The sequence below is a fragment of the Mesoplodon mirus genome (assembly GCF_964341445.2).
Source record: "Mesoplodon mirus genome assembly, chromosome: 19".
NCBI classification, from domain to species: Eukaryota; Metazoa; Chordata; class Mammalia; order Artiodactyla; family Ziphiidae; genus Mesoplodon; species Mesoplodon mirus.
The window spans coordinates 50,000,278-50,026,752 of NC_138995.1; the positions used below are offsets into that span (position 1 = coordinate 50,000,278).

The 26,475-nt window shown below is 46.9% G+C and overlaps 1 protein-coding gene across 4 annotated transcripts in view; it reads left to right on the forward strand.

Annotated features, from left to right (window-relative positions):
- The window catches only part of WDR62 (WD repeat domain 62), a 53,432-nt gene that overhangs the window by 3,153 nt on the left and 23,804 nt on the right, over nt 1-26,475 (forward strand). For all 4 annotated transcript variants that reach the window (XM_082607951.1, XM_082607952.1, XM_082607953.1 and 1 more), the window contains exons 2-12: nt 763-854; nt 2,226-2,288; nt 6,709-6,766; nt 6,995-7,165; nt 8,259-8,396; nt 8,812-8,994; nt 10,348-10,508; nt 11,948-12,137; nt 22,216-22,353; nt 24,211-24,389; nt 25,969-26,060. In XM_082607951.1, coding sequence (XP_082464077.1) covers nt 763-854; nt 2,226-2,288; nt 6,709-6,766; nt 6,995-7,165; nt 8,259-8,396; nt 8,812-8,994; nt 10,348-10,508; nt 11,948-12,137; nt 22,216-22,353; nt 24,211-24,389; nt 25,969-26,060 — 1,465 coding nt within the window. The remainder of the gene's footprint in view (nt 1-762; nt 855-2,225; nt 2,289-6,708; nt 6,767-6,994; nt 7,166-8,258; nt 8,397-8,811; nt 8,995-10,347; nt 10,509-11,947; nt 12,138-22,215; nt 22,354-24,210; nt 24,390-25,968; nt 26,061-26,475) is intronic.

Consider the following 26,475-nt stretch of genomic DNA (forward strand, 5'->3'; position numbering starts at 1 on the left):
CTCCCACCCTGCCTATCCCACCCCTCCAGGCTGTCACAAAGCACCGAGCTGATCTCCCTGTGCTACGCGGCTGCTTCCCACTAGCTATCTACCTTACGTTTGGTAGTGTATATATGTCCATGCCGCTCTTTCACTTTGTCACAGCTTACCCTTCCCCCTCCCCATATCCTCAAGTCCATTCTCTAGTAGGTCTGTGTCTTTATTCCTGTCTTACCCCTATGTTCTTCATGACATTTTTTTTCTTAAATTCCATATATATGTGTTAGCATACAGTATTTGTCTTTCTCTTTCTGACTTACTTCACTCTGTATGACAGACTCTAGGTCTATCCACCTCATTACAAATAGCTCAATTTCATTTCTTTTTATGGCTGAGTAATATTCCATTGTATATATGTGCCACATCTTCTTTATCCATTCATCCGATGATGGACACTTAGGTTGTTTCCATCTCCGGGCTATTGTAAATAGGGCTGCTATGATCTGTTCATTTTCTATGTCCATCATCCCATCACCCCCAGAATGTGAGCTCCAGGAGGACAGGGATTTTTTTTGTCTATCTTCCTCACCGTTCTGTGCCCTTCACCTAGCACTGTATTTATCAAAGCAGCATTTGAGGAGGACAAGCTTTAGTTACTGGTAGATGACTCTAGACGCTCAGTGAATGTGTTGGAGTGACAGGGATTGAATGGGTGGCTGAGGTGACTGTGTCACGTGGGGCCTGCTGGGGCAGCTGCTTCTAATTTGGGCCTTTTCCCTGCAGGTATCACTTGAGAAGGTGCTTGGCATCACAGCCCAGAACAGCAATGGCCTAACCTGTGACCCCAGCACAGGCCACGTGGCCTACCTGGCAGGGTGAGTGAGTGGGTGGGCCTCAGCCTCTGATCACTGATCCTGAGTTCAGAGCCTGAAGTCTTCAGTGAATCTCTCTGGGCCTCGCCTTTTCCGTCTGTAGAATGCAGATAATGCTGCCTACCTCTGAGGGCTGTGGGAAGGATTCCATGGGCCCTTCTGTGTATAGAACAGTACCTGGCATGCGTGAGTGCTAAGAAAGCCTTATTGTGACTGCAGGCGGGAGGTGGCAGTGATTCTGGGAAAGGTAGGTGGTTAAGATCCAAGCCATGGTTGGTGTCAGGCCATCTGGATTTGTGTCCCAGCTCCACCGTGTGTGCCCTTCTCCAAGCCTCTGCTTCTGTAAAACAGAACTAGTGATACCCTCCTCTTGGGTAGTTAGTTGAGAGGACTGAAGGACACTTGCAACTGTTTATTCCACAAATACTGGTCTAGCCTGGCACTCTTCGAGGCGCCGAAGGGACCCCTCACCCCCACAGGGCAGGGCAGAGCAGGGCCATAGTAATTCCTGATGAACAGTATCTGCTACTGAGTCTCTGGGAAGCAGCCAGAATAGAGGATAGGGTTGGGCTCTTGAATCTGACAGGTGTGGATTCACTTACCCACTCTGTCCCCGACCTGCTGGGGAGTCCTTGGTAAAGGACTTCCCTCTCTGTAAAGGGCTTCAGTTTCATCATCTATGAAAAGCGACAAAGATTCCTGACCTCATCTGGTAGTTGTGAGGATTTAAAGAGATTGTGCACAGTATGTCTTTATTAGCCCAGAACCTAACAGTTACCACAGAGGAAGTGTTGGCTTCTATTTAAGATTATATTGATATTAATAATAATGTTGGGACTTCCCTGGTGGCACAGTGGTTAAGAATCCGCCTGCAAATGCAGGGGACACGGGTTCGATCCCTGGTCCGGGAAGATCCCACATGCCGTGGAGCAACTAGGCCCATGTGCCACAACTACTGAGCCTGTGCTCTAGAATGCACGAGCCACAACTACTGAGCCTGCGTGCCACAACTACTGAAGCCCACGTGCCTAGAGCCCGCACTCCGCAGCAAGAGAAGCCACCGCAATGAGAAGCCCACGCACCACAGTGAAGAGTAGCCCCCGCTCACTGCAACTAGAGAAAGCCTGCATGCAGCAACAAAGACCCAACACAGCCAAAATAAATAAATAAATAAATGTTTAAAATAATAACAATAATAATAATGTTAAGTGCCCAGAATCCTCAGCATAGATAATGGGGGAGGAGGAGACTGAAGAGAGAAGCATCTGTTCAGAAAGAGCCTTGTTTATATGTGGGCTCTTGTGTTGGGAACAGAATCATCCCTGGACCCCAATACTCCCCTTAGTTTGGGCACATTTTTCTCTTTCTCGCCAGCTGTGTGGTGGTGATTTTGAACCCCAAGGAGAACAAGCAGCAGCACATTTTTAATACAGCCAGGTAAGCTGGGACCCGGGCATGGGGTAGGGGTGGGACCAGGGTCCTGGCACATCCCTCCTTCCCCACACTGCCTGGAAGTGCTTGTGGGTGGGTGACTCATTCATTCACTGGTGGTTCAGTGACATTCACCAAGGGTCTGCTCAGTGCTAGGTACTGTTCCAGGTATTGGGGACATGGACGTTAACAAAAGAGACGAGAATCTGCTCTCGTAGAGCTAACAGCTTGGGTGGTGGGGGGAGGGATAGACTAAACTAGTTGGCAATTCCTAGCCGACCATGAGACCATGACTGTTGCTATGGAGGAAATGACGGGGATGTGTTAGGGCAGGTTCGCAGGCAAAGGACTCTCTCAGAGTCTTACCAGAGCCTCCCTGAGGCTGAGAGCTGAAGAAAGTGAGGGGGTGACCCATGTGAAGGTGTGGGGAGAGCATTCCAGGCAGAGGGGACAGCAAGAGCAAAGGACCTGCAGTGGTTAAGAATCTCAGCATGTTTGAGGAGCAGTCAGGCTTCCATGGGTGAGGCTGGAACCAGCAGAAACCACATCACAGGGGCCTTGGGAGGGGTTGGCTCTCATGCTGATTGCAAAGAAAAGCCACTAGAGGGCATTTGCAGGCCAAGGGTATACTTCACGCACCCCAGCCCTCCAGTACACTCTATCTCCCTGCCTTGCTTTACTTTTTTCACAAAATGCACTCCTTTTTGATATGCTGTCTAATTTCCTCAGCGATGATATTTACTGTCTCTTTTCACAGTGTGAGCTCTCTGAGGGCAGGGACTTTCTCTTAGTTAATTTCTGTGTCCCTATACCTGGGGTCAGTGTCTAGCACATTGATAACACTTATCGTTTCCTGAATGAATGAGTGTGATTTGGGTTTTAGAAAGATCCCTCCAGCTGCCAGTTTATTGAGGAAGGCCCTTGGCTTTGAGCAGGCCCAAGATGATGCCCGGGTCTGCCTTGGGGCTGATTGAACACTGTGCCATCCTGGGGCTTTGGTCCCAATCAGGTTGTGACTTTTGGGAGGCACCTCACTGCAACTTTTTATTCCACAAATACTGCACAAATAACTCAAGCTTAGCTCCTTTGGCCGGGCTCTCCAGGTGGACGGATAAGTTGTGGGTTTTCTTCTTCCCTCACGATCCTTAAGGCAAGGTCCCTAAGATACGGTTTGGTAGATACAGATTCCCTCTCAGAAGGGGCTTCTTGGACCCTTGACTCTGACTGTGGGTTCTGTCACTGGTGGTGAGGGCAGAGATGGGTTCCAATCCAGACTTCAGTGTTTATTCACTATGTGATCTCAGGTGAAATACTTCTTGTCAATAATCACAAACTAGGGGCCCACAGACTTGTCTGACAGTATGTTTTAAATATCGGACTGATTGACAACATTTAAAGTTTTCTACACAAAAATCCAGATGCCCTCTCATTTTAGAAATGTGAGAGATTCAGATCTCTGGGGCCCACATTCCCCTATGGCAGGGATGGGCTGGAGTTTGGTGGCATTTGTCAGAATGCCCCTTGCCCAATTCTTCTCATCCTCCCTGTTGCCTCCCTGAGTCCTGTAGGCGGTAGAGTAGGTAACCTTGATCCGAAGCAGATAGCATAGAAGTATCCACTATCAGTCACAGATGGGTCTGTCTTAGGAGGCAGTGTGGCCAGAGTGGAGGTGTTCATTGTGGCTGCATTTCAGAGTCACCTGATCCCAGGCTTCACCCCCAGAGAAGGCTGAATCAGTTAGTCTGGAGTAAGACCTAAGCACTGCCAATTTTTAAACTTTTTATATTGAAATAATTTCAGACCTACAAGAATAGTACAAAGAGCACCTGTACACCTTTCACCCATATTTCCCAAATGCTAACATTTTACCACATTTGCTTTATCATTCTCTGTCTATGAGAATTCCCTGGCAGTCCAGTGGTTAGGACTCCGTCCTTTCACTGCCGAGGGCCCAGGTTCGATCCCTGGTTGGGGAACTAAGATCTCGCAAGCTGCACTGTGCGCGCCCCCACCAAAAGTATCATTCTCTGGTTCTCTGTCTATATACATAATAATTTTTTTCTGAACCATCTGAAAGTAAGTTGCATACCTGATACCCCTGTACCTCTAAATACTTAAGTGTGAATTTACTGCAAAAAAAAAAAAGTATGACCTTTCAAAACCACAAAAGATTGAGCAAAGTCAGGAAATTAAAATTGGTACATCACTACCATCTGCTCCTCATTCAGCCTTCACCATTTGTCCCAAGAATGTCCTTTACAGCAAAAAGGATTCTGTCCAGAATCACGCATTGCTGTCAGTTGTCTCTTCAGTCTCCTTCAATCTAAAGAGGTTTCCTCCATCTTTTCTTGACTTTCATGACCTTGACACCTTTGAGGATTGCAGGCCAGGTGTTGTGTAGAATGTCCCAGCATTTGGGTTTGTGTGCAGTTTCCTCATAGATAGAGTTACGTTCTGCAGGACCACCTCCGAAGGCATGCTGCATTCAGCTCAGCGCATTCTGTCAGGAGGTGCGTGATATCGTTCTCTCCTGTGGCTCGTGGTGATCACCTTGATCCCTTGGTTAAGGTGGTGTCTACCAGGCTTCTCCACTGGGAAGCCTCCCTTTTCCCCTTTGTGATTAGTGAGTATCTTGAGGGGAGCTTCTCTGAAACTATGCAGATACTACCCTGTTCCTTACCAAACTTTTACTAACTAGTTTTAGCATGGCTTTGATATTTTTCAAAAGCTCCCTGGGGAATTCTCATGTGCTCTGTCTGATTAGGTAACCTTGGCACGACTTCCTTGTGTTGAGGTCTCCTCATCTCAAAACTGGCTAGGAAGGGTTTTTTTTTTTTTTTTTTTTTTTTTTTTCTTTTTGCGGTATGCGGGCCTCTCACTGTTGTGGCCTCTCCCGTTGCGGAGCACAGGCTCCGGACGCGCAGGCCCAGCGGCCATGGCTCACGGGCCCAGCCGCTCCGCGGCATATGGGATCCTCCCAGACCGGGGCACGAACCCGCATCCCCTGCATCGGCAGGCGGACTCTCAACCACTGCGCCACCAGGGAGGCCCTAGGAAGGGTTTTGACTGCACCGAGTGTGCATGAGGAATCGGAGTAGTGAGGCCTATTTGGCAGAGGGCCAGGCGCAGGCTCAGGCGTGCAGTAGGCTAGGGGCAGCTGCAGACGGCAGACCCGCCCTCTTCCCCACCCCCAACAGGCATGGCTTAAAAGGCAAGGGCGTGCTCTTCCTGCACAGACAAAACCAGGAAGTAGGCACTTAGGGGGCTGGTGTCTCTGCCAGCATCAGGAGCCCCACTCCTTCTGTCTTTCTGTTCACCATGTTTATTGGGAGGCTTAAGATCACCTCCTGGCCCAAGGTGAAATTCTGGTTGTCATGTGGGAGCAAGTGGGGAGCAGGGCAAAGAGTTCCCTTTGAGAAGCTTTTCTGGAAGTCCCACACAACACTTCAGCTTACCTCTCATTGGCCAGACTGCGTCATGTAGCTGTGCCTGTGTGGCTGCAGGAGAGGTGAGGAGATGTACTCCTGCTGGGGCCGTTGCCATCCCCATGAAAACTGGGCTTCCCTTCGTGAGGAAAGAGAGGCGAGTGGATATTGGATGGGCAGCACACCTTGGCTGTTACCTTAAGGAGCAGTGGAAGCTGCAGAGGGTTGAGTTGATGAAGATAAATGTTCTATGAGATTTTCAGTGACTGACTTAGAGGCCTCGACTTAGTTATCTGCACAGCAGTTTACTCATTCGAGGTGGACAATTACTAGACTGCTAAGGAACAGAGGTAAAAACAGGATTAAAAGAGAGAGAGGAGAGAAAAATCAGCACAGTCAGCGAACAGTGAAACTTGCTGCCACAAAACATGCAAATTAGACTGATCATTCAGGGCTCTTGCAGGCTAGCTGGGAGTGTCGAAGAGAAATGTGTTGGTTATTTACGGGTTTTCCAGGACACCTTCAGTGTTTAGCAGTGGAGCACAGGCTGCAGGCTGTCTCAGTGTGATGTCTGCCAGGATCCTCCATCAGTACCACCTGCATAGTTAGGCCAGATCTGTACCATTTCCTGCATCTGAATTTCTCAGGGTTACAGGGTGGATGGGGTCTTAGGGAGCCCACCCTGTCAGAGGGAGAGGGAAGGAGGGTTTCCATACAGTATCCACCCCATTAGGGTTTGGGGTTTTGGGGAGGAAGGGGCCTTTGCTTTTACAAAACCCCATTTCCCTGTGCCGCTGCCCCCGCTTCTTCCAGCAGCAGGGCACGCACTGGGTGCTGTGCTGGGCAAGGATGTAGCACTGGCTCTCGGGGAGCTGCAGGCGCTCACCTCTCCCAGCCTCTTGGGAGTGAGGAGTGGGCCGAGTGCTGTGAGCACAGTCAGGCTAGGGTCTGGCTGCCCACCCTCAGTGGAATCAGTGATCAACCCCTTTCCTTGCCCCCAGGAAGTCTCTGAGTGCCCTGGCCTTCTCTCCTGATGGAAAGTACATAGTGACGGGGGAGGTGAGTTGTGATCATGACTGAGTGGGTGGGGAGGGCCTTGCGGCCATTCCTTCTGCCCCCAGGAGGCCTGAGGAATCCCTGGAATAGCTCCTTCCTGGGCTAGAAAAGCCCCATGAAAGATGGGGGAGGTAGCTTTCGGGCGCACCCTGGGGCAATGCCAACTTCAGCCCCTCAAGCCCCACCTGGGTGCAGAACCGGGCAGCAGTAAATGGCCCCAATCTTCCCCAGAACGGGCACAGGCCCGCTGTGCGCATCTGGGACGTGGAAGAGAAGAGTCAGGTGGCGGAGATGCTGGGCCACAAGTACGGTGTGGCCTGTGTGGCCTTCTCCCCCAGTATGAAGCACATTGTGTCCATGGGCTACCAGCACGACATGGTACTCAACGTCTGGGACTGGAAGGTAAGAGCTGACTGGTGGGCGTGTGACAGGCAGCCAGCTGCCAGAACACCCTGAGTCTTGGGCATTGGGAGAACTGAATGAGGTAACTTGGTAAAGTGTTTAACCAGCAGATATTTATTGAGCATCTACTACGTGCCAATCTCGGTTCTGGGCACCTGTTGCAGGGCATGTGACAAGCTGTCAACCCAGGGAACATATAATTCTTTTTTTTTTTTTTTTTTTTTGCGCGGTACGCGGGCCTCTCACTGCTGTGGCCTCTCCCGTTGCGGAGCACAGGCTCCGGACGCGCAGGCTCAGCAGCCACGGCTCACGGGCCCAGCCGCTCCGCGGCATGTGGGATCTTCCCAGACCGGGGCACGAACCCGTGTCCCCTGCATCGGCAGGCGGACTCTCAACCACTGCACCACCAGGGAAGCCCTATAATTCTTTTTATATTGACCAGCTGTGACCTTGAGCAAGGGACCTAACCCCTCTGTGAGTCTGTTTCCTCATCTGTAAAATGGGTATAATAGTATCCGCTTTGTTGAGTTGTGAGAATTCAGTGAGTTGATATGTGCTGGAAGGCTGGACTTTGGAACAGCCTGGGGAGGACTTGGAGTCGGGAGAAGTGGGTATCAAGTCCTGCCTCTGTTCATGACCTGCTGTGTGACCTTGAGCATGTGACAGCCCCCTCTGACCATGACAGGGTGGTGGGGAGATGCACCTCCCTTGTAGGACTGCTGAGGGGATTCCACGAGTTATCCTGTGAAGGGCTCAGCAGGGCCCAGAGTAAGAGCCCAATATCTGGCAGCGTGGCTTGTGTTGTCCTTACCTTCCAGCTGTGGCTGTCCTCAACACCATGTGTGGGCTGCAGGGCTTGGACTCTTGAGGAGAGCTCTGAAACTTACTCTCACATGGGAACCTTTCCAGGCCTCAGTCTCCTCTGTGTTGGGAATGATAAGAGTGTCACACGTAGGTTTCCCCAAAAAGGAGGGCCCAAGGAAAACAGACTTGGAGCAGGGGAGGGTGGAGAGACACAGGGCTGAGGGCAAAGGCTCAAAGAGTCTGATGAGGTGGGTGCTGGCGTGAACTTCTCTGCACCGATTTCTTCCAGAAAGACATCGTGGTGGCCTCCAACAAGGTATCGTGCAGGGTCATCGCCCTCTCCTTCTCAGAGGACAGCAGCTATTTTGTCACTGTTGGGAACCGGCATGTGAGGTTCTGGTTCTTGGAAGTCTCCACTGAAGCAAAGGTGAGTTACTGTCCCTGCCACGTCATCCGGGCCCAGGGGAGGAGCTGTTAGGGGCAGCAGGGACTCCTGGTTCTACCTGAGATTCAGGGGCAGTGGTCTCAGAGGCTGTCTAGCCTCTCAGGGGTCTGCCTTCTGCCTCTGGGCCTGCTCTCCAGGTGCTGACTGACTGGTAGGCCCTGCTGGGTAACCTCCCCTGCTGGACCCCGGGGCCCGACTTCACCCCTGGCCTGCGGCCTCCAGCCACTCTGCCTGGAAGTGTGTGTTCTCTTTGTTCTTCCCTTCTCCATTCGGAGGAGTTCCTGAGAGTTCTCCTGTTCAGCCGTGTCGTATCCACTGGTCGTGAGAGGCCCGCCGTGACCTTGCTGGGGGCTAGGCCGTGTGGACAGTGTCTCACCGTGCCCTGCTCTGCCTCCAGGTGACGGGCACCGTGCCCCTCGTGGGGCGCTCAGGCATCCTGGGTGAGCTGCACAACAACGTCTTCTGTGGTGTGGCTTGTGGCCGGGGCCAGATGACAGGCAGTACCTTCTGTGTGTCCTACTCGGGCCTCCTCTGCCAGTTCAACGAGAAGAGGGTGCTGGAGAAGTGGATCAACCTAAAGGTACCTCAGCCTCCCTCTCTGCTGTCGGTGAGGGAAACACTCCGCATGACATGTGTCTCCAGGGACACTCAGCAGTGCCCCTCCATGATAGTTGGTCACACCAGCTCTGGGTCTGACTTCTTGTTCTGCTTGTACAACTCTGGGAGAGTGGCTTTCCCTCTCTGAGCCTCACTTTTCTTATCTGTAAAATGGAACTACTGCTGCCTACCTCACTGAGTTGACAGGGGAGTCATGCGAGATAATATGTGTAAGGCACTTAGCATAGTGCCTGGTTCCCCTATAATGGGGGTCAGGGTTACAATTGCTTTCCCATCACCATTTGACCCAGTTCACGTTCCTTTTCTTCACTGGGCACTCTTGGCTGGTGGGAGGACCACTCTCTTTTTTAATCTAAGGTATCATTGACGTAATAATTTTTATATTACTTTTATAGTTAAAGACTATATACAATACATAAATTTTAAACTAAAAGGTGATATATCAATAAATTACAGAACCACTTTTCTTCAGGATCTGAGGGTCTGAATCCAAGCTGTCTTCCTGTCCTGGGATTGGATGCCTGTTTGGCTGTTAGCAGGAGCATCACACTTTTCCTCCTTGTCCTATTCCTGCTCTTATGACTCCCCTCTGGAGCTCAGCTTTAGGGTTAATGGCATGGCAAGAGGTGTGTGGAAGAATTCCGAGCTTTATCTGTCTTTCCTTGTTGGTTAAACATCATTTATTTCTCTCATTTGAATCCTCTTGTTAGAACTCATGCAGCTTTTAAGCAAGTCAGAAGCTTTGGATACATAGATGTTTAGCCCCTGAACAAGTGTCTTAAATGACCCATAAACTTAGTCCCTCTAGATTTGGAAAAACTCCTCTAAGCTCTATCCAGAGGTGTGGCAGTTCCTGCCCCTTCTGTCTGCATGCCCTGGCAGAAGAGACAGTCCTTCCTGTATATAATAACTTTTTCCTATGCTGCTTTAAAGTATAATCTCTATGAAGGTATTTTTAAGCAATAAGGAATAAAGCCTAAAATTTAAGCCTAAAATTCAGCGTTGCTACTGCAAGCGACCTATCTGAAGTCACAGTCGGCTGAGGAGATATTTTCCACACACAGCTGAGTTCCTCTATGACAATGATAACTCTGTCCCAATTTGTGCCTCTGTCTGCCGGCTGCCCCCTTTCCTTCAGTAGTGACTGAGCACTATATCCTGATTTCAAACATCTTACCATTTGCAAAAATGGGCTTCTTAGATCCCAAAGCTGTAAGGCTTTTCTGGAGGCCCAAGGCTGTTCTGTCGGCCCCCGTATCCCTGAACTGGGCCACACAAAACACTAAGTCCACTTGGGTCCCCTTTGCCCCCACAGGTCTCGCTGTCCTCCTGCCTCTGTGTCAGCCAGGAGCTCATCTTCTGCGGCTGCACAGATGGGATAGTCCGCATATTCCAAGCCCACAGCCTGCAATACCTCGCCAACCTGCCCAAGCCGCACTACCTTGGAGTGGATGTGGCCCAGGGCCTGGAGCCCAGGTACTGCCTGGCACGAGGAGGGAGAGGGGCCTACCTAGAGTCTGTCTGCTGGTATCCATCCATGCTTCTAGATCCATCTACCTACTGGCCAGCCTTGGGCTGGAAGCAGGATACAGGCTGTAAGGAGGCAGGAGGATCTCGTGAAGTCTGCAATCTAGTGAAGGTGCTGGATGATAAATGAGCGCATAAACAAGATCATTTCAGATAGTCGTAAATGCTTTGGTGAAATAAAGCAGGGACTCAAGAAGAAGAGTGTCTGGGGGTGGGGCTGTTGACTGGGTGGCCAGGGGAGGCCTCGCTGGTGAGAACAAGCCAGGTGTGTGGAGAGCTGGGTCCTGACAGCAAATGCAGAGGCCTTAAGGGGACAGCACACTGGGCTCGGTGTGTCACAGGAACGGCTGGGGGCTGTGTGGCTGGAGCCCAGTGTGCTGGGGGGAGGGTGGTAGGGGACAGGTGCGAGCATTGATGGAAGCTGCTGAGAGGAGCTTGGAGCCTATTCTGAGGTCACTGGGCAGCCACTGGGACCTCAGGCACTGGTGTTACTTGGTCAGGCCTTGAGTAGTAGCTCCTCTGGCTGCCATGTTGAGAGCAGGTGGAGGGGCTGAGCTGTGGTGTATCTTCTCTTTTGTTGTAAGTCTGTTTTGTGGGGGTGGGGGGGCTACCTAAACAGAGGGTTCTGGGTGCCTGGGGCTGCCTCCTTGTAGATTGCTGGACACTACCTCCTGGGTGTGCCTTTTCTAAGGGAGCGCGTGGAGGGGCTTACTGGATGTTGTAAAGGAAAGAGAAGGTGGGTGAGCAACCCACAGACCGTAGTGTGTTGTAGTGGCCAGGGTGCCCAGCTCTGCCACCTTTTCTGCTGTGTGCTGTGTGGCCTCGGGCAGGTCACTGTATCAACCAGTGCTTCCGTTTCCTCGTCTGTAAAATATAGTACCTACCTCTCATGGAGATTGTGGGAATTCAGCACAGCTAAAGCTCTTGGCTCAGCACACAGTAAGTGCTCAGGCAACTGTAGCCTTGGTAGGAAGGCCCCAAGCCAAGGGACGGCTCACCAGCCCCCTTACACAGGGAGTTTTGATCATGTATTTGTGAGGCTGAGAGAGAGAAGGCCTGATCTTTGTGCCCATTATCCTATGCTCAGAGAGAGAGGATGGAGCTTGGGCCGAGTGAAAAGAGAGGAGAGAAATGTTAACAGGAGTCGAAAATTCAAGCACTCTTAGGGGCCAGGCAGAAGCTTCCAGTTCACAGTATCTGTATTAGAAGCAAAGTAAAGAAAGAAGGTGGAGGAGTGAGAAGTGGAGTTGGAATAGGAGAGATGGGTCACCACAGAGGTCATAAGGGATGGCATTGCCAGACAGGAGGCAGCTCAAGCATCACCAGAGGCAGCTGTTACTACTCACAGTGACATGGATGGTCATTGATGACTCACGTGGCCTTGTCAGCTTCCTTTTCCGCAGGAAGGCAGAAGCCATCTACCCAGATACAGTGGCGCTGATCTTCGACCCCGTCCACCAGTGGCTGTCCTGTGTGTATAAGGACCACAGCATCTACATCTGGGATGTCAAAGACATCAACAAAGTAGGCAAGGTGTGGTCAGAGCTCTTCCACAGCTCCTACGTCTGGAACGTGGAGGTGAGCCCCCCTCTCCCTCCCCCTCCCCCTGCTTAGACCCCAGCTGGGGCTCAGCTGAGGAAGCTTCTGCAGAGTTTGGGGATCCCGTTCAGCCATACCTGCAAAAGATACTCATGGACCCCTACTATGTGCCAGGTGCTGTTCTGGGTGCTGGGGACACAGCTGGGCAGGAAACTGACACAAGTCCTGATCTCCTGGAGCTCACATCCGGGTGGTAGAGTAAACCTGTAAACACATCAATATGGAACATGCCAAGTACAATACTTCTCTGAAGAAAAACAAAGCCGCCTAGGGGAAAGGGGGTTCAAGAGTGCTATTCTAGAAAGGAGAGTGGTCAGGGCAAGCCTCTCTGAAGATGTGACATTCGAGTGGAGGACCTGCAGGAAGTCAGGGGTGAGGCACGCCACCATTGTGGGTACGGCAAGTGCAAAGGTCCTGCAGCAGCAGCGTGTGTACCTCAGGGAGCTTTCTGTCGAGGGCGTTTACGTTTCATGGCTTTTTTTTTGTTTTGATTGATTGATTGATTGATTGATTGGCTGTGTTGGGTCTCCATGGCTGCGCGCGGGCTTTCTCTAGTTGCAGCGAGTGGAGGCTACTCTTTGTTGTGGTGCGCAGGCTTCTCATTGCGGTGGCTTCTCTTGTTGCGGAGCACGGGCTCTAGGCGCGCAGGCTTCAGTAGTTGTGGCGCGTGGGCTCAGTAGTTGTGGCGCATGGGCTTAGTTGCTCCATGGCATGTGGGGTCTTCCCGGACCAGGGATAGAACCTGTGTCCCCTGCATTGGCAGGTGGATTCTTAACCACTGTGCCACCAGGGAAGCCCTTTTTTATTTAAGTGTTGAAGAAGTCTTTATTTTCTGAGAATGAATCTGTGCGGATTTCTCATTCTGAAGCTGTTCTAAGTAGAATACTTCCTGCAGATAAGACTTGTAGATAAGATAAGGTAGAGAAAGAATTGTAGTCTGCTTTTTTTTATTTCCCGAAAATTTCTTATTACTAGGAATCTTTGTTCTAGAGAAATTATGTTTTCAGTGGCCCAGTTCAGGACTGTGAGAAATAACTTTATCCTTTTGAATAGGCATTATTCAGCCCTTTGCTTGAATACATCTCTCTTCATGGATCTGACATTTCTGTTGATAGCACTTTTCTCACTTAACAAGAATGTTTTTTAAATAACTTTCAAAATTTATATATAAATATGTTCTCCTTAAAAAAAGGTGAGATATTACAGATCAAGCTAAAGTCTTTTTTGATCACCTCCCCACCCCCGACTCTTGCTGTCTCTCTCACCCTCACTCTTGTTATCAGTCTATTATGTGGTTTTTTTTTTTTTGCACTACGCGGGCCTCTCACTGTTGTGGCCTCTCCCGTTGTGGAGCACAGGCTCCGGACGTGCAGGCTCAGCGGCCATGGCTCACGGGACCAGCCGCTCCGCGGCATGTGGGATCCTCCCAGACCGGGGCACGAACCCGTGTCCCCTGCATTGGCAGGCGGACTCTCAACCACTGCACCACCAGGGAAGCCCTAGTATGTGTTTTTTTTTTTTTTTTTTTCCCAATTCATTTTCTTTGCATCTGCTGGTTATTTATATATATATTCTCAACAGAAATATCTGTGGATAGATCTTTTTATCAGTTCTGGAAAGTTCTCAGCCAGTATGGATTTAAGAGTTGCCTCTACCCCATTCTCTCTTTCTCTGTTACTCTAATGTGCTGTCTTTCTCTATCCTTCATATTTTTTTTCAATAAAACAGAGATCTAGAAAACCACACAAAAGAAATGTGCAGTTGATTGATTATTGTTAACAGCTGTTGACACTCGATGCCTAGATCCCTTTATTCATTGGGGGTTGCAATATGGTGATATTCTAATTCTATCGTTTCTTTTTATTAGTTGGACTGCTTATGTGAAGAGAAACTTCCCCTCATCTACCATTTGGTCACCCAGTGGTACACTTCCTATAGGAAAGGCAGGATAAATGCTTGATTCTTTCCCTTTAATTACCAGTTTTCAAGATAATGAATTGGTTCCTTGTCCTCTAAAGGTAACTAGTTGTTTTTATTTAACATCATTATAAATTCATATATTTAAATATATTGGATATGTTTTAATTGACTGCAATTATTAACATTATTGGAGCTCAAATTGTCCCATCTTTGGCCAGTGGAAGCCTCTTCAGGTTGGCTCCTGAGTCCTTTGGACATGATGCCAGTAGTCTTTAATTAGCTACCTTGCTAATGACAAGGGATGACAACGTGTTCTAGCCTCATCTTGTGCATTTCCTGCCCCAAACCTGAAATCAGCCATTTCTTGAAGAAGCCCTGTTTTTTGTTTTGTTTTGTTTTGTTTTTTCACTTTGAATTGGTATATCAAAGTCACAGTCTGGGTGCTAGGGATGCTTATAGCTGTTGGATTGATCCTTCCAGAATCCTAGTTCTCCAAGACAAAGGGGGATGATGGAATTAGAATATCCCCAGTTAGTCATTTCCTTGTTCCCACATTATAATACAACAACCTAAGAATGATAATTCAATTCTGAAAACAGTTAAAACAATTTTTTTTGCAAATGTTCTCCCCATTCTCGCCTAATTTTTAGATTAATTATTCTGTATCTATATGATCTGATCATATAGCCATTATATACTATATTCTCTCCCTTTTGACCCCATTTATTTGAGGGGAGTATAAGTGTACATATATATTATGGTAAAATATACATAACATAAAACTTACCACTTAAATCATTTTAAATATACAATTCAGTGTTATTTAGGACATTCACAGTGTTGTACAACCATCACTACTGTCTAGTTCTGGAACTTTCTCGTCACCCCAAAAGGAAACTCTGTACCCATTAAGCAATCACTTTCCATTCCTACTCTTCCCAGCCCATAGCAACAGCTAATCTGCTTTCTGTTGCTATGGGTTTGCCTGTTCTGAATGTTTCATATAAATGGAATCACAGAATATGTGGACTTCGTGTCTGACATCTTTCATTTAACAATGTTTTCAAAGTTCATCTATGTTGTAGCATGTTTCAGTACTTTATTCCCTTTTAAGGTTGAATAATACTATTCCATTGTATGGATAATACATTTTGTTATGCATTTATCAGTTCGTGGACATTTGAGTTGTTTCTTTTTGGTTTATTCCCTATTCATAATAGCCAAAATAACCTTGTGGCTATTGTGAATAGTGCTATTGTGTAAAAGCTTTGTTTGAACACCTGTTTTCACTTCTTTCGGGTGTATACCCAGCAGTGGAATTACTGATCATGTGGTAATTCTATGTTTAAGTTTTTGAAGAACCACCACCGGACTTTTCCATGGCAGCAGCATCATTTTACTTTCCCACCAGCAATGTATGAGAGTTCCAATTTCTCCACATCCTTGCCAGCACTAGTTATTTTTCTGTTTGGTTTTTTAAAAATTATAGCTATCTTAGTATTTGCAAGGTATTGTGGTTTTGACTTGTATTTCCCTAATGATTAATAATTTTGAGCCTCTTTTCATGTGCCTGTTGGTCATTTGTATATCCTCTTTGGAGAAATGTCTATTCAAGATTTTTGCCTATTTCTTTTTTTTTAATTAATTTTTTAAAATTTATTTTTGACTGCATTGGATCTTCGCTGCTGTGCATGGGCTTTCTCTAGCTGTGGCAAGCGGGAGCTACTCTTCATTGCGATTTGTCGGCTTCTCTTTGTGGTGGCTTCTCTTGTTGTGGAGCACGGACTCTAGGCGCATGGACTTTAGTAGTTGCAGCACACAGGCTCAACAGTTGTGGCATGCGGGCCCTAGAGAGCACGGGCTTCAGTAGTTGCAGCGCGTGGGCTCAGTAGTTGTGGCTCACGGGCTCTAGAGCGCAGGCTAAGTAGTTGTGGCGCATGGGCTTAGTTGCTCCACGGCCCGTGGGATCTTCCCGGACCAGGGATTGAACCCGTGTCCCCTGCATTGGCAGGAGGATTCTTTTTTTTTTTTTTTTTGCGGTACGCGGGCCTCTCACTGTTGTGGCCTCTCCCGTTGCGGAGCACAGGCTCCGGACGCGGAGGCTCAGCGGCCATGGCTCACGGGTCCAGCCGCTCCGTGGCATGTGGGATCTTCCCAGACCGGGGCAAGAACCCATGTCCCCTGCATCGGCAGGCGGACTCTGAACCACTGCGCCACCAGGGAAGCCCAACAGGCGGATTCTTAACCACTGCGCCACCAGGGAATTCCTGCCTGTTTTGGGGTTTTTTTTTTTTTAACATCTTTATTGGAATATAGTTGCTTTACAGTGTTGTGTTAGTTTCTGCTGTATAGCAAAGTGAATCAGCAATATGTATACATATATCCCCTCCCTATTTCTTAATTGGGCTTTCTTTTTGCTTTTGAGTTGTAAGAGTTCTTTATATATCCTGGATACTAGACCCTTAACAGGTATATAAGTTGCAAATATTTTCTTCCATTTTTTTTTAGAAGTTTTATAGTTTTGTTTAATTTTATTTATTTGTTTGTTTGTTTATTTACTTATTTATTTATGGCTGTGTTGGGTCTTCTTCGCTGTGTGCCAGCTCTCTCCAGTTGCGTCGAGCAGGGGCCACTCTTCGCTGCAGTGCAGAGGCCTCTCATCGTGATGGCCTCCCCTGTTGTGGAGCACAGGCTCCAGGCACACGGGCTTCAGCAGTTGTGGCACACTGGCTCAGCCCCTCCACAGCATGTGGAATCCTCCCTGACCAGGGCTCAAACCCGTGTCCCCTGCATTGGCAGGCGGATTCTCAACCACTGCGCCACCAGGGAAGCCCTTCTTCCATTCTTTATGTCGTCTTTTCACTTTCTTGATAGTGTCCTTTGATGAACAAAGGGTTTTAATTTTGATGAAGTCCAGTTTCTCTATTTTTCGTTTTGTAGCTTGTGTCTTTGGTGTCATATCTAAAAAACCACTGCCAAATTCCTAGTCATGAAGATTTGCTCCTGTGTTTTCTTTTAAGAGTTTTATTATTTTAGCTCTTCCACTTAGGTATTTGATCTCTTTAGAGTTAAGTTTTGTATATGGTGAAGCAAGGGTCCAGATTCATTATTTTGCATGTGGATGGATAACCCCAGCACCACTTGTTGAGCAGGCTGTTCTCTCCTCCTTGGGTGATCTTGGCACACTTGTTGAAAATCAACTGGCCATAGATGTATGGGTTTAATTTTGGATTCTCAATTTTATTCTACTGATATATATCTATCTTTATGCCAGTACCACATTGCTTTGATTACTATAGTTTTGTAGTGATTTGGTTTGACTATTTGGGGATCCTCTGCAATTCTATATGAATTTTAGGGTCAGCTTTTCCATTTCTGCAAAAAAGACTGTTTATGTCCATTGTAATCTTTATAATTTCCTTTCTTCTGCTAGCTTTTGGTTTAGTTTGCTCTTCTTTTTCTAGTTCCTTAAGGTGAGAAGTTAATTGATTTGAGATCTTCTTTTTTTGTAGGCATGTACGACTGTAAATTTCCCTCTGAGCATTGCTTTTGCTGCATCCCATAAGCTTTGGTATGTTGTGTTTTCATTTTCATTGGCCTCAAAGTATTTTCTAATTTCTCTTTTGATTTCTACTTTGACCCATTGGTTATGTAAGGGTGTGTTAATATCCACATGTTTGTTAATTCTCCATATTTCCTCTGTTATTCACTTGTAATTTCGTTCCACTGTGGTTGGAGAAGATTGTTTATATGATTAAAGTCTTTTAAGTTTATTGAGACTTACGTTGTGGCCTATATGTGGTCTATTCTGGAGAATGTTCCATGTTCATTTGAGAAAAATGTGTTTTGCTGTTATTGGGTGTTCTTTATCTCTCTAGATCTATCTTTTTATTTTTTTAAGCTGAAGCAGTCATTCATTTTATTTATGTATTTATTTATTTATTATTTGGCTGTGTGGGGTCCTAGTTGCAGCACGTGGGATCTTTCACTGAAGCGCGTGGGCTCTTTGTTGTGGTACGCAGGCTTCTCTCTTGTGCACGGGCTCAGTAGTTGTAGCATGTGGGCTCTCTAGGTGTGGCACATGGGCTCAGTAGTTGTGATATGTGGGCTCTCTAGTTGTGGCGTGTGGGCTCTCTAGTTGTGGTGCACAGGCTCTAGAGCACGCGGACTTAGTTGCCCCATGGCATGTGGGATCTTAGTTCCCCGACCAGGGATCGAACCCACGTCCCCTGCATTGGAAGGTGGATTCTTAACCCCTGGACCACCAGGGAAGTCCCCTAGATCTATCTTTTATTGAAAATGGAATATTGAAGTCCCCAACTATTATTGCAGAACTGTATATTTCCTCCTTCAGTTCTTTCAACTTTTTCTTCATATATTTTGGGTCTCTGTGTTAGTTGTATGTTTATATTTGTTATATCTTCTTTATAATTAACCCTTTTTTGTCACTTGTAATAATTTTTTACTTAAAGTCTATTTTGTCTGGCATTACTATAGACATGCAAAGCTCCCTTTTGGTTACTATTTGTATGGAATATCTTTCCATACCTTCACTTTCAACCTGTATGTATTTTAGGATATAAAGTGAATCTCTTGTGGACAACATATAGTTGGATTTTTTTTTAATGCATGCTGCCATTTATTTCCTTTTGATTGAAGAGTTTAATCCATTTACATGTAAATCAATTGTTTATAAAGTAGGTCTTACTCTTGCCACTTTGCTATTTGCTTTCTATATGATATCTTTAATGTTTCTTAATTCTTTTATCACTACCTTCTTTTGTGTTTAATTGATTTTTTTGTAATGTTCCATTTTGATTTCCTTCTCATTTCCTCTTCTGTATATTTTAAAGTTATTTTCTTACTGGAGGGTTACAAGTGACATCTTAAATTATTAACAAACTAGTTTGAAGTAATACCAATTTAGCTTCAGTAGTATACAAACACTCTGCTCCTTATATACCTCTGTCCCTCCCCCTCTATGTTGTTATTGTCACAAATTATGTCTTTATACACTGTATTCTCATTAACACTGATTTTAAATTATTGTCTTATGCCTTTGTCTTTTAAATCATATAGAAAAAAAGAGGAGTTACAAACCAAAAATACAATAGTACTGGCTTTTATATTTATTTATACAGTTACCTTTACCAGTGTTCATCATTTCTTCATGTGACTTCAGGTTCCTGTCTCATGTCCTTTCACTTAACCCTGAAGGACTCTCTTTAGCATTTCTTGTGGAGCAGGTCTACTGGCCACAAATTCCCTCAACTTTTGTTATATGTGAAGTCTCCCAATTTCCCCATTTTTAAATTTTAATTTAATTTATTTATTTGGCCACACCATGCCACATGTGGGATCTTAGTTCCCTGATCAGGGATCAAACCCACACTCCCTGCATTGGAAATACAGAGTCTTAACCCCTGGACCGCCAGGGAAGTCCCCAGTTTCTCCATTTTCAAAGGATGGTTTTGCTTGGTATAGAATTCTTGGTTGACAATTTTTTCTTTATAGTACTTTATTTATTTATTTTTTTTTTTTGCGGTATGCAGGCCTCTCACTGTTGTGGCCTCTCCTGTTGCAGAGCACAGGCTCCGGAAACGCAGGCTCAGCGGCCATGGCTCACGGGCCCAGCCGCTCCGCGGCATGTGGGATCTTCCTGGACCGGGGCACGAACCCGCGTCCCCTGCATTGGCAGGCGGAATCTCAACCACCGCGCCACCAGGGAAGCCCTATAGTACTTTAAATGTGTAGTCTCACTGCCTTCTGGTTTCCATGATTTCTGATGAGAAATCAACTGTTAATTTTATTGAGGATCCTTTCTATGGGATAAATCACTTGTCTCATGTTGCTTTTAAGATTTTCTCTTTTGGATTTGGCTTTCAGTACTTTGTGGTATGTCTTGATGTGGATTTCTTTTAGTTTGTTTATCCTACTTGGAGTTTTTAAGCTTCTTTAATGTATTGATTCTTTTATCAAATTTGAAGTTTTGGGCTATTATTTTTTTTTTAATATTTTTTATGCCCTTTTCCTGTTCTCCTTTCTTTCTGGTACTTCTGTAATGTATACGTTGGTATTCTCCATGGTGTTCCATAAATCCCTTGGACTTTATTTATTTTTCTTTATACTTTTTTCTTTCTGATCCTTAGGCTAGGTAATTTCAATTGACCTACTTTCAGGTTTAGTGATTCTTTTCTTTGCCTGTCAAATTTGCTGTTGAACCCTAGTGAATTTTTTATTTATTTATTTTAAAGGGATACCATATATATAGGCATACCACATGTTTATTTATTTATTTATTTATGGCTGTGTTGGGTCTTCATTGCTGTGCATGGGCTTTCTCTAGTTGTGTCGACTGGGCGCTACTCTTCGTTGCGGTGAGCAGGCTTCTCATTGCGGTGGCTTCTCGTTGCAGAGCACGGGCTCTAGGCACATGGGCTTCAGTAGCTGCAGCACATGAGCTCACTAGTTGCGGCATACGGGCTCAGTAGTTGTGGCTCGCAGGCTCTAAAGCACAGGCTAAGTAGTTGTGACGTGTGGGCTTAGCTGCTCTGTGGCATGTGGGATCTTCCTGGACCAGGGATCGAACTGCATTGGCAGGCCACTGCGCCACCAGGAAAGCCCCTTGGTATTCGTTTTTATAGTAGATGTTTTTTTTCTTTTTTTTTGTGGCTGCGCCGTGTGGCTTCTGGTATGCTTTTTTTCTTTTCCTTTTATTTTTTTTTTAATTGGAATATAGTTGATACACAGTTTTGTACACTTTTCCTTTTATTTTAAAGAGTAACTTTGGGGCTTGCTTGGCATGGGTCCCTTTTTTGTTGTTCATTTTTAAGTGATACTGGTTTTTCTGCATTTTTAGTAGTTGGTGTGGTTCAGGGCAGCTAACTTGCCAAGAAAGAACTCCCTTTTCTAATGCTTTTTATGTTTCAAAATATGGCAGCTTGCTTTCTGATATTTCCTTGTTATGTTCCTATTTATATGTTATGTCCTTACTTTTATCTGTACTTCTTTACTTTGTCTCTCTTGTCCCTATCCTGATCAATTTTGTTTCCATTCCCAGCAGTTTCTCCTCAGTATAGGCCTTTGTCCTGAAAGGAGCCCTGGCAGGTTAGTTTTGAGAGCTCACCAGGCCTTGATTTCTCCAGCCCCTTCAGGCCTTACTGCCGAGCCCTGCACTCAACCACTATTGGAGTGGATGACCCCCCACCCCCACCCTGCCAAGTTCAACTACTGTTCAGTTTGGCCAGTTGTGCTTTCCAGTGAATACCTGCTGGCTACTTTGAGGTTAGAATACCTCATTGCTCCTCTCTGCTTTCTCCCATATACGTGTTGAGAACATGTAGGTCTTATAACTGGAGGTAATTTGTTCCTACCTGCTTGTATTTGGGGAGTTATGATAATATCTTGTTCACCTACTTTTGTTACAAATCTTGTCCATGGGGTTTTGGTTTTGCTTTCAGGTTTCTCTTTTTCACGTGGGAATTTTGGATTAAAACTCTATGATGCCGCTGTCATCGTCATCTCAGAGTCCAGGCTTCCATATTTTGAAATTTCTTTATATGTTATCTCTTTGTCTCTCTGAGTTGCAGTCTGAATAACGTCTTTAGTTCTGTCTTTCAATTCAGTTAATTTTCTTTTCAACTGTGTCAAATCTTTGGTTTTTAATGTTTTATTTTTCATTTCTAGAAGTAGTTCTATTTTGTTCCTTTTCAACTCTGCTTGGTTGTTCTTTATAGTTTCTGGTTGGCTACTCATTTAATCTTGTCAAAGTTCTTTTATTTCTTTAAACATAGTAAACGTAGTTATTTTATAGTCTTAGATAATTCCAGTATTTGAAGCTAGACTCTGTTGTTTCTGCTGCTTCTTGCTCGTGGTATCTTGTTTCCTTTTGTGCTTAGTGATTTGCGCTACCCATTTTCCTTAGAAATTTATTTGTGGGGATGTTTTATGGACTGGACTGAAGATGGGGCATGGTAATATATGGTAGCATTTTGTGTCTTTTTTTTCTTGCAAGGCATTACACTAAAGCTGTTTATCTGCAACTTACTTTTTTTTCACCATGCAATAGTATATCACAGTGCTGTCATTGAAGTGGTTGTAATGAATCGCCCTTTGCCTTGTTCTCTGGGGACTGTAGGTGTATCCTGAGTTTGAAGATCAGAGAGCTTGTCTGCCGTCAGGATCTTTTCTGACTTGTTCCTCAGACAATACCATCCGCTTCTGGAACATGGACGGCAGCCCCGACTCTCACTGGCAGAAGAACATCTTCAGTAATGTAAGGGGCTTCATTGTGAACCATCTTTTAGGAGGAACAAAGCCTACTTGAATCTAGGATAGGGCGGTAGGAGGGAGTTTTATGGAACCTCAGTGTTAAGCTTCACTAGGGACAGGAACCAGGAACCAAGGCTGGTCACTCTCTGTCTCCTATCTCATTTCTCTCTCTCTCCCTCTCTTTCTTTCTAGGTGACATCGTCTTTCCTCTCTGCTTTTTTTTTTTTTTTTTTTTTTTTTTAATATTTATTTATTTATTTATTTTATTTTTAGCTGTGTCAGGTCTTGGTTGTGGTCCTCTCTGCTTTTCTTTACTACTCAGCTCCTGCTGTCTAGGTGTGTGTGGACACAGCCACTCCAGGCAACCCGACATACTCAACAAAGAAGAAATTGCTCCCCAAGTCTTGAGTTAGAACTCCCTGGGAGAGCACCTGATGGGCCAAACCAGGCAGGGGCGTCTCCCGTCTAGCTAGCTGCCACGCAGTGAAGCCTGAGGCGGATGTGCTGGCAGGATCCCAAAGAGAGCCATGATGAGAGGCTGGAGAGAAACACTTTACTGAAGAAATGGTTGGTGTTGCTAGGTCAGTGAGGGAGCTTCTCTGAGGAGCCGAGGCCTGAATCATGCATTCACTGATTCTACAGATAGTTACTAAGGTCAGTGCTAGGTGCTGTGCTGCATGCTGGGGACACATCAGTGACTAAGACAGACCCTTCTCCTGCCCCCGTGACACCTACAGTCTAGTAGGGGGAGGCAGCCAGCCAATAACTGCACAAATTGTGATATAATCACAAGCATAATAAGCACCATGAAAGAAAGTTGTAAGGTATGAGTAAGATATATCTGAAATCAGTCGTCTAATTTTATCTGTGGCATTAGGGGCAGCCTCCTGGAGGAGGAGTTAACTGAACTGAGATATGGAGGATTGGGAGGAGTAAAGAGGGGAGGGGAGAGTGTTCTACAGCAAGGGACAAAGGCCTTATGGCTGGAAAGAGCTTGATGAGTTGGAAAACCCAAAAGAGGTTAGTGTGGCTGGAACAAAAAAGGCTCTTGGGCTTCCCTGGTGGCGCAGTGGTTGAGAGTCCGCCTGCCGATGCAGGGGACACGGGTTCGTGCCCCGGTCCGGGAAGATCCCACATGCTGCAGAGCAGCTGGGCCCATGAGCCATGGCCGCTGAGCCTGCGCGTCCGGAGCCTGTGCTCCGCAACGGGAGAGGCCACAACAGTGAGAGGCCCGCATACCACAAAAAAAAAAAAAAAAAAAAAAAAGGCTCTTAATGCAGGGTGTGTATAGCAAATGCTCCTTTACGACTCCCCTCACCAGCGCCCCACGTCCCCCTGCCATACTACCATCTTCTCTTCTGCATCTGTGATAACCATGTTATATTTGGTTGCACACAATAGAAAAACCCAAAGTGAGGTAAAAGTTTTTCTGACTTGTAAAAATAGTCTGGAGGTAACTAGTCCAGGCTGTTTTGGCAGCTGTAGGAAGCCCTTAGAGACCCAAGAGCCGTCTAGCTCTCCACTCCGCCCATTTTGAAGGGGTGGCCCTTGTCATCATGGTCCAGGATGGCTGCTGGTGCTCCAGTCATCACATCCAAGTTCCAGGCAGCAGGATAGCGGGAAAGAAGCAGAAGAGTTTCCACTTGCTTTACACCTCATTGACCAGAATTTATTGACACAGCTTCATCTAGATGCAAGGAAGTCTGGGAAACATAGTTATTATTCTGAGTGGTGAAGCTCCCAGGTCAGAATTGGAATTCTGTTACTAATGAAGAATGGGAGACTGACTATCAGGAGAAAAACTTGCAGAGGTGCTCCAGAGCTTCTCATAGCACTGACCTAAGTCCTTTCCCGCTTGCAGACCCTGCTGAAGGTTGTGTATGTGGAGAATGACATCCAGCACCTGCAGAACATGTCACACTTCCCAGACCGGGGGAGTGAGAATGGGATGCCTGTGGACATGAAAGCTGGGGTACGAGTCATGCAGGTCAGTCCTGACGGCCAACACTTGGCTTCAGGCGACCGAAGTGGAAATCTGAGGCAAGTGGGCCCTGGCGTTGTCTAGTGTACATCTCCCAGCTTGGGCTCAGGTACTAAGGGCAGTGGGGAGGAGCCCTGGCCTTGGCACCTCCAGCTGCCTGTTGGGAATGAGGGACTGTGAGTAGCAATCTGGTAGCCAGCCACCCCTGGGAACATAAGCTGAGAAAGGGCTTCCAGAAGGGCTAGCTCAGGGTAGATCAGGGTAGCTACCGGGGCCTCAGCAGCTGGGCCATGTGAACTCTGCCTGCAGGGTGGACAGGCAAACTTGCATGACTCTCGGGCATGGTGATACTTCTCAGCCACATGGTACCACTCCGTCAGAGAAGATGCCAGCTGGAGCTTGGCATTTCTGGTGGCCCTGAGAGAGGGACCAGAGGATGGGACATCTGAGGGCTTGGGCTGTTTACCACCCTGCAGAGGTTTTTCAAGATGTGACAGGCCCAATAGGTGCTGACAGAATATGAGCCCTGTCACAGGGATCAGGTTTAAGGTGGCGAATGACAGCTGTGACCACCTGGGTAGTGGAGCTGTTGTGGAATGGGAGGGACTGGGGCACTGGAGAGCGTGTGCCCCATAACGGGGCAGCCACCACGCAGCACCGGTAGTATAGGCTCCAAGTTGTCATATCTTCCCATTGTCTAAGAAGAACATAAAGTGCAGATTTTTTTCTGTGAAATTCCATGGTTTTTAAATGTTGGCAACTGTTCTGATGTCAGTCACTGCCTGAGGCAAACTGAACGTGTCAGGGGGCTGCTCCCGTTGACAGCACTCGGCTGTGAATGGTGAAAACAGTAAGAAGAGGTAACATGGGCATAGCGATCTTCCCCCAGGCTGGCCCCCGGCCTGAGTACCATGGGTATTGACTGATTTAATCCTCTCACCGACCCTCTGGCGTAGGTGCTGTTATCCACTCCACTTTCAGATGGGTTCACTGAGGGAAGAGAGGCCAAGTGGCTTGGCTAAGGTCACACGGGTAGAGAGTGGAGGAGCTGGAATAACTGTTTCTTATTTCAGTCCTGGATGACCTGTTGTCTGATTTCATTTGGCAAGAATGTGAGGAAAGTCTGGATCTGAGACTCTTTAAGAATGAGAGGGAGTTCCCTGGGGGTCCAGTGGTTAGGACTCCACGCTTTCACTGCTGAGGGCCTGGGTTCAGTTCCTAGTCAGGGCACTAAGATCCTGCAAGCCACACAGTGCAACCAGAAAAAAGAAAAAAAAGAGAATGAGAGATTGGAATCAAATATTCCCACCCATGGGTCCTATCCTTGAGTATGACCTCTGACCCCAGCCCCAGGGATCACCTCTGGTATATCCTTACCCTAACCTTTGTTCCCCCAGAAGACCATCCTAGGTGTTACCCATGGAACCACAAGGGGCGGGGTGCCCACTGAGGTTCTCGCAGGCTTGGCAGGTTTTTAGATGAGAAACAGCTTGGGCACCTGTAGACTACCTGGCCAGGGTAGGGTGTTCTCCACGTCACCTACCTGGCTGCTCCGACCTTTTTTAGTAGCGGCAGAGCACCTGGAGCTGAGGGGTGGGGGCGCCAGGCAGGGTACAGCAGGCAGTGTGTCTCTCTCAGGATCCACGAGCTGCACTTCATGGACGAGTTGGTCAAGGTGGAGGCCCATGATGCTGAGGTGCTGTGCCTGGAGTACTCCAAGCCTGAGACAGGTGAGCCCATGGCAGGGGAGCAGCCTGCCTGGCAGAGCCACAGGGAGGAGTAGTTGGTGTCTGGTGGGACCGTGAATGACAGGGCAAGACCCGACTTGTTTACCCTGGTCCCCAGTGCCCCGAACAGAGCTCAGGCTAAAGAGGTGAAGGTTGAATGAGTAAATATATGAATGAGCTCCTCCTCTGCTGGAGAAGATAAAGATAGATCAATAGTCAAACATATTCTTTTGAAAAAGTTTGATGCTTACAGAAAAATTGCAAGAATATTATGAATACCTGTAGCCTCTTCACCCAGGCTCCCCAAGTTTTTTCTTTTAAATCCTGTCTGACCTGTGACAGAATTATCTGCTTCCCCTCTTTCCATTTCTATGTATTTGCACACCTGTGTATATATACACTTGTAATAAAATAATAG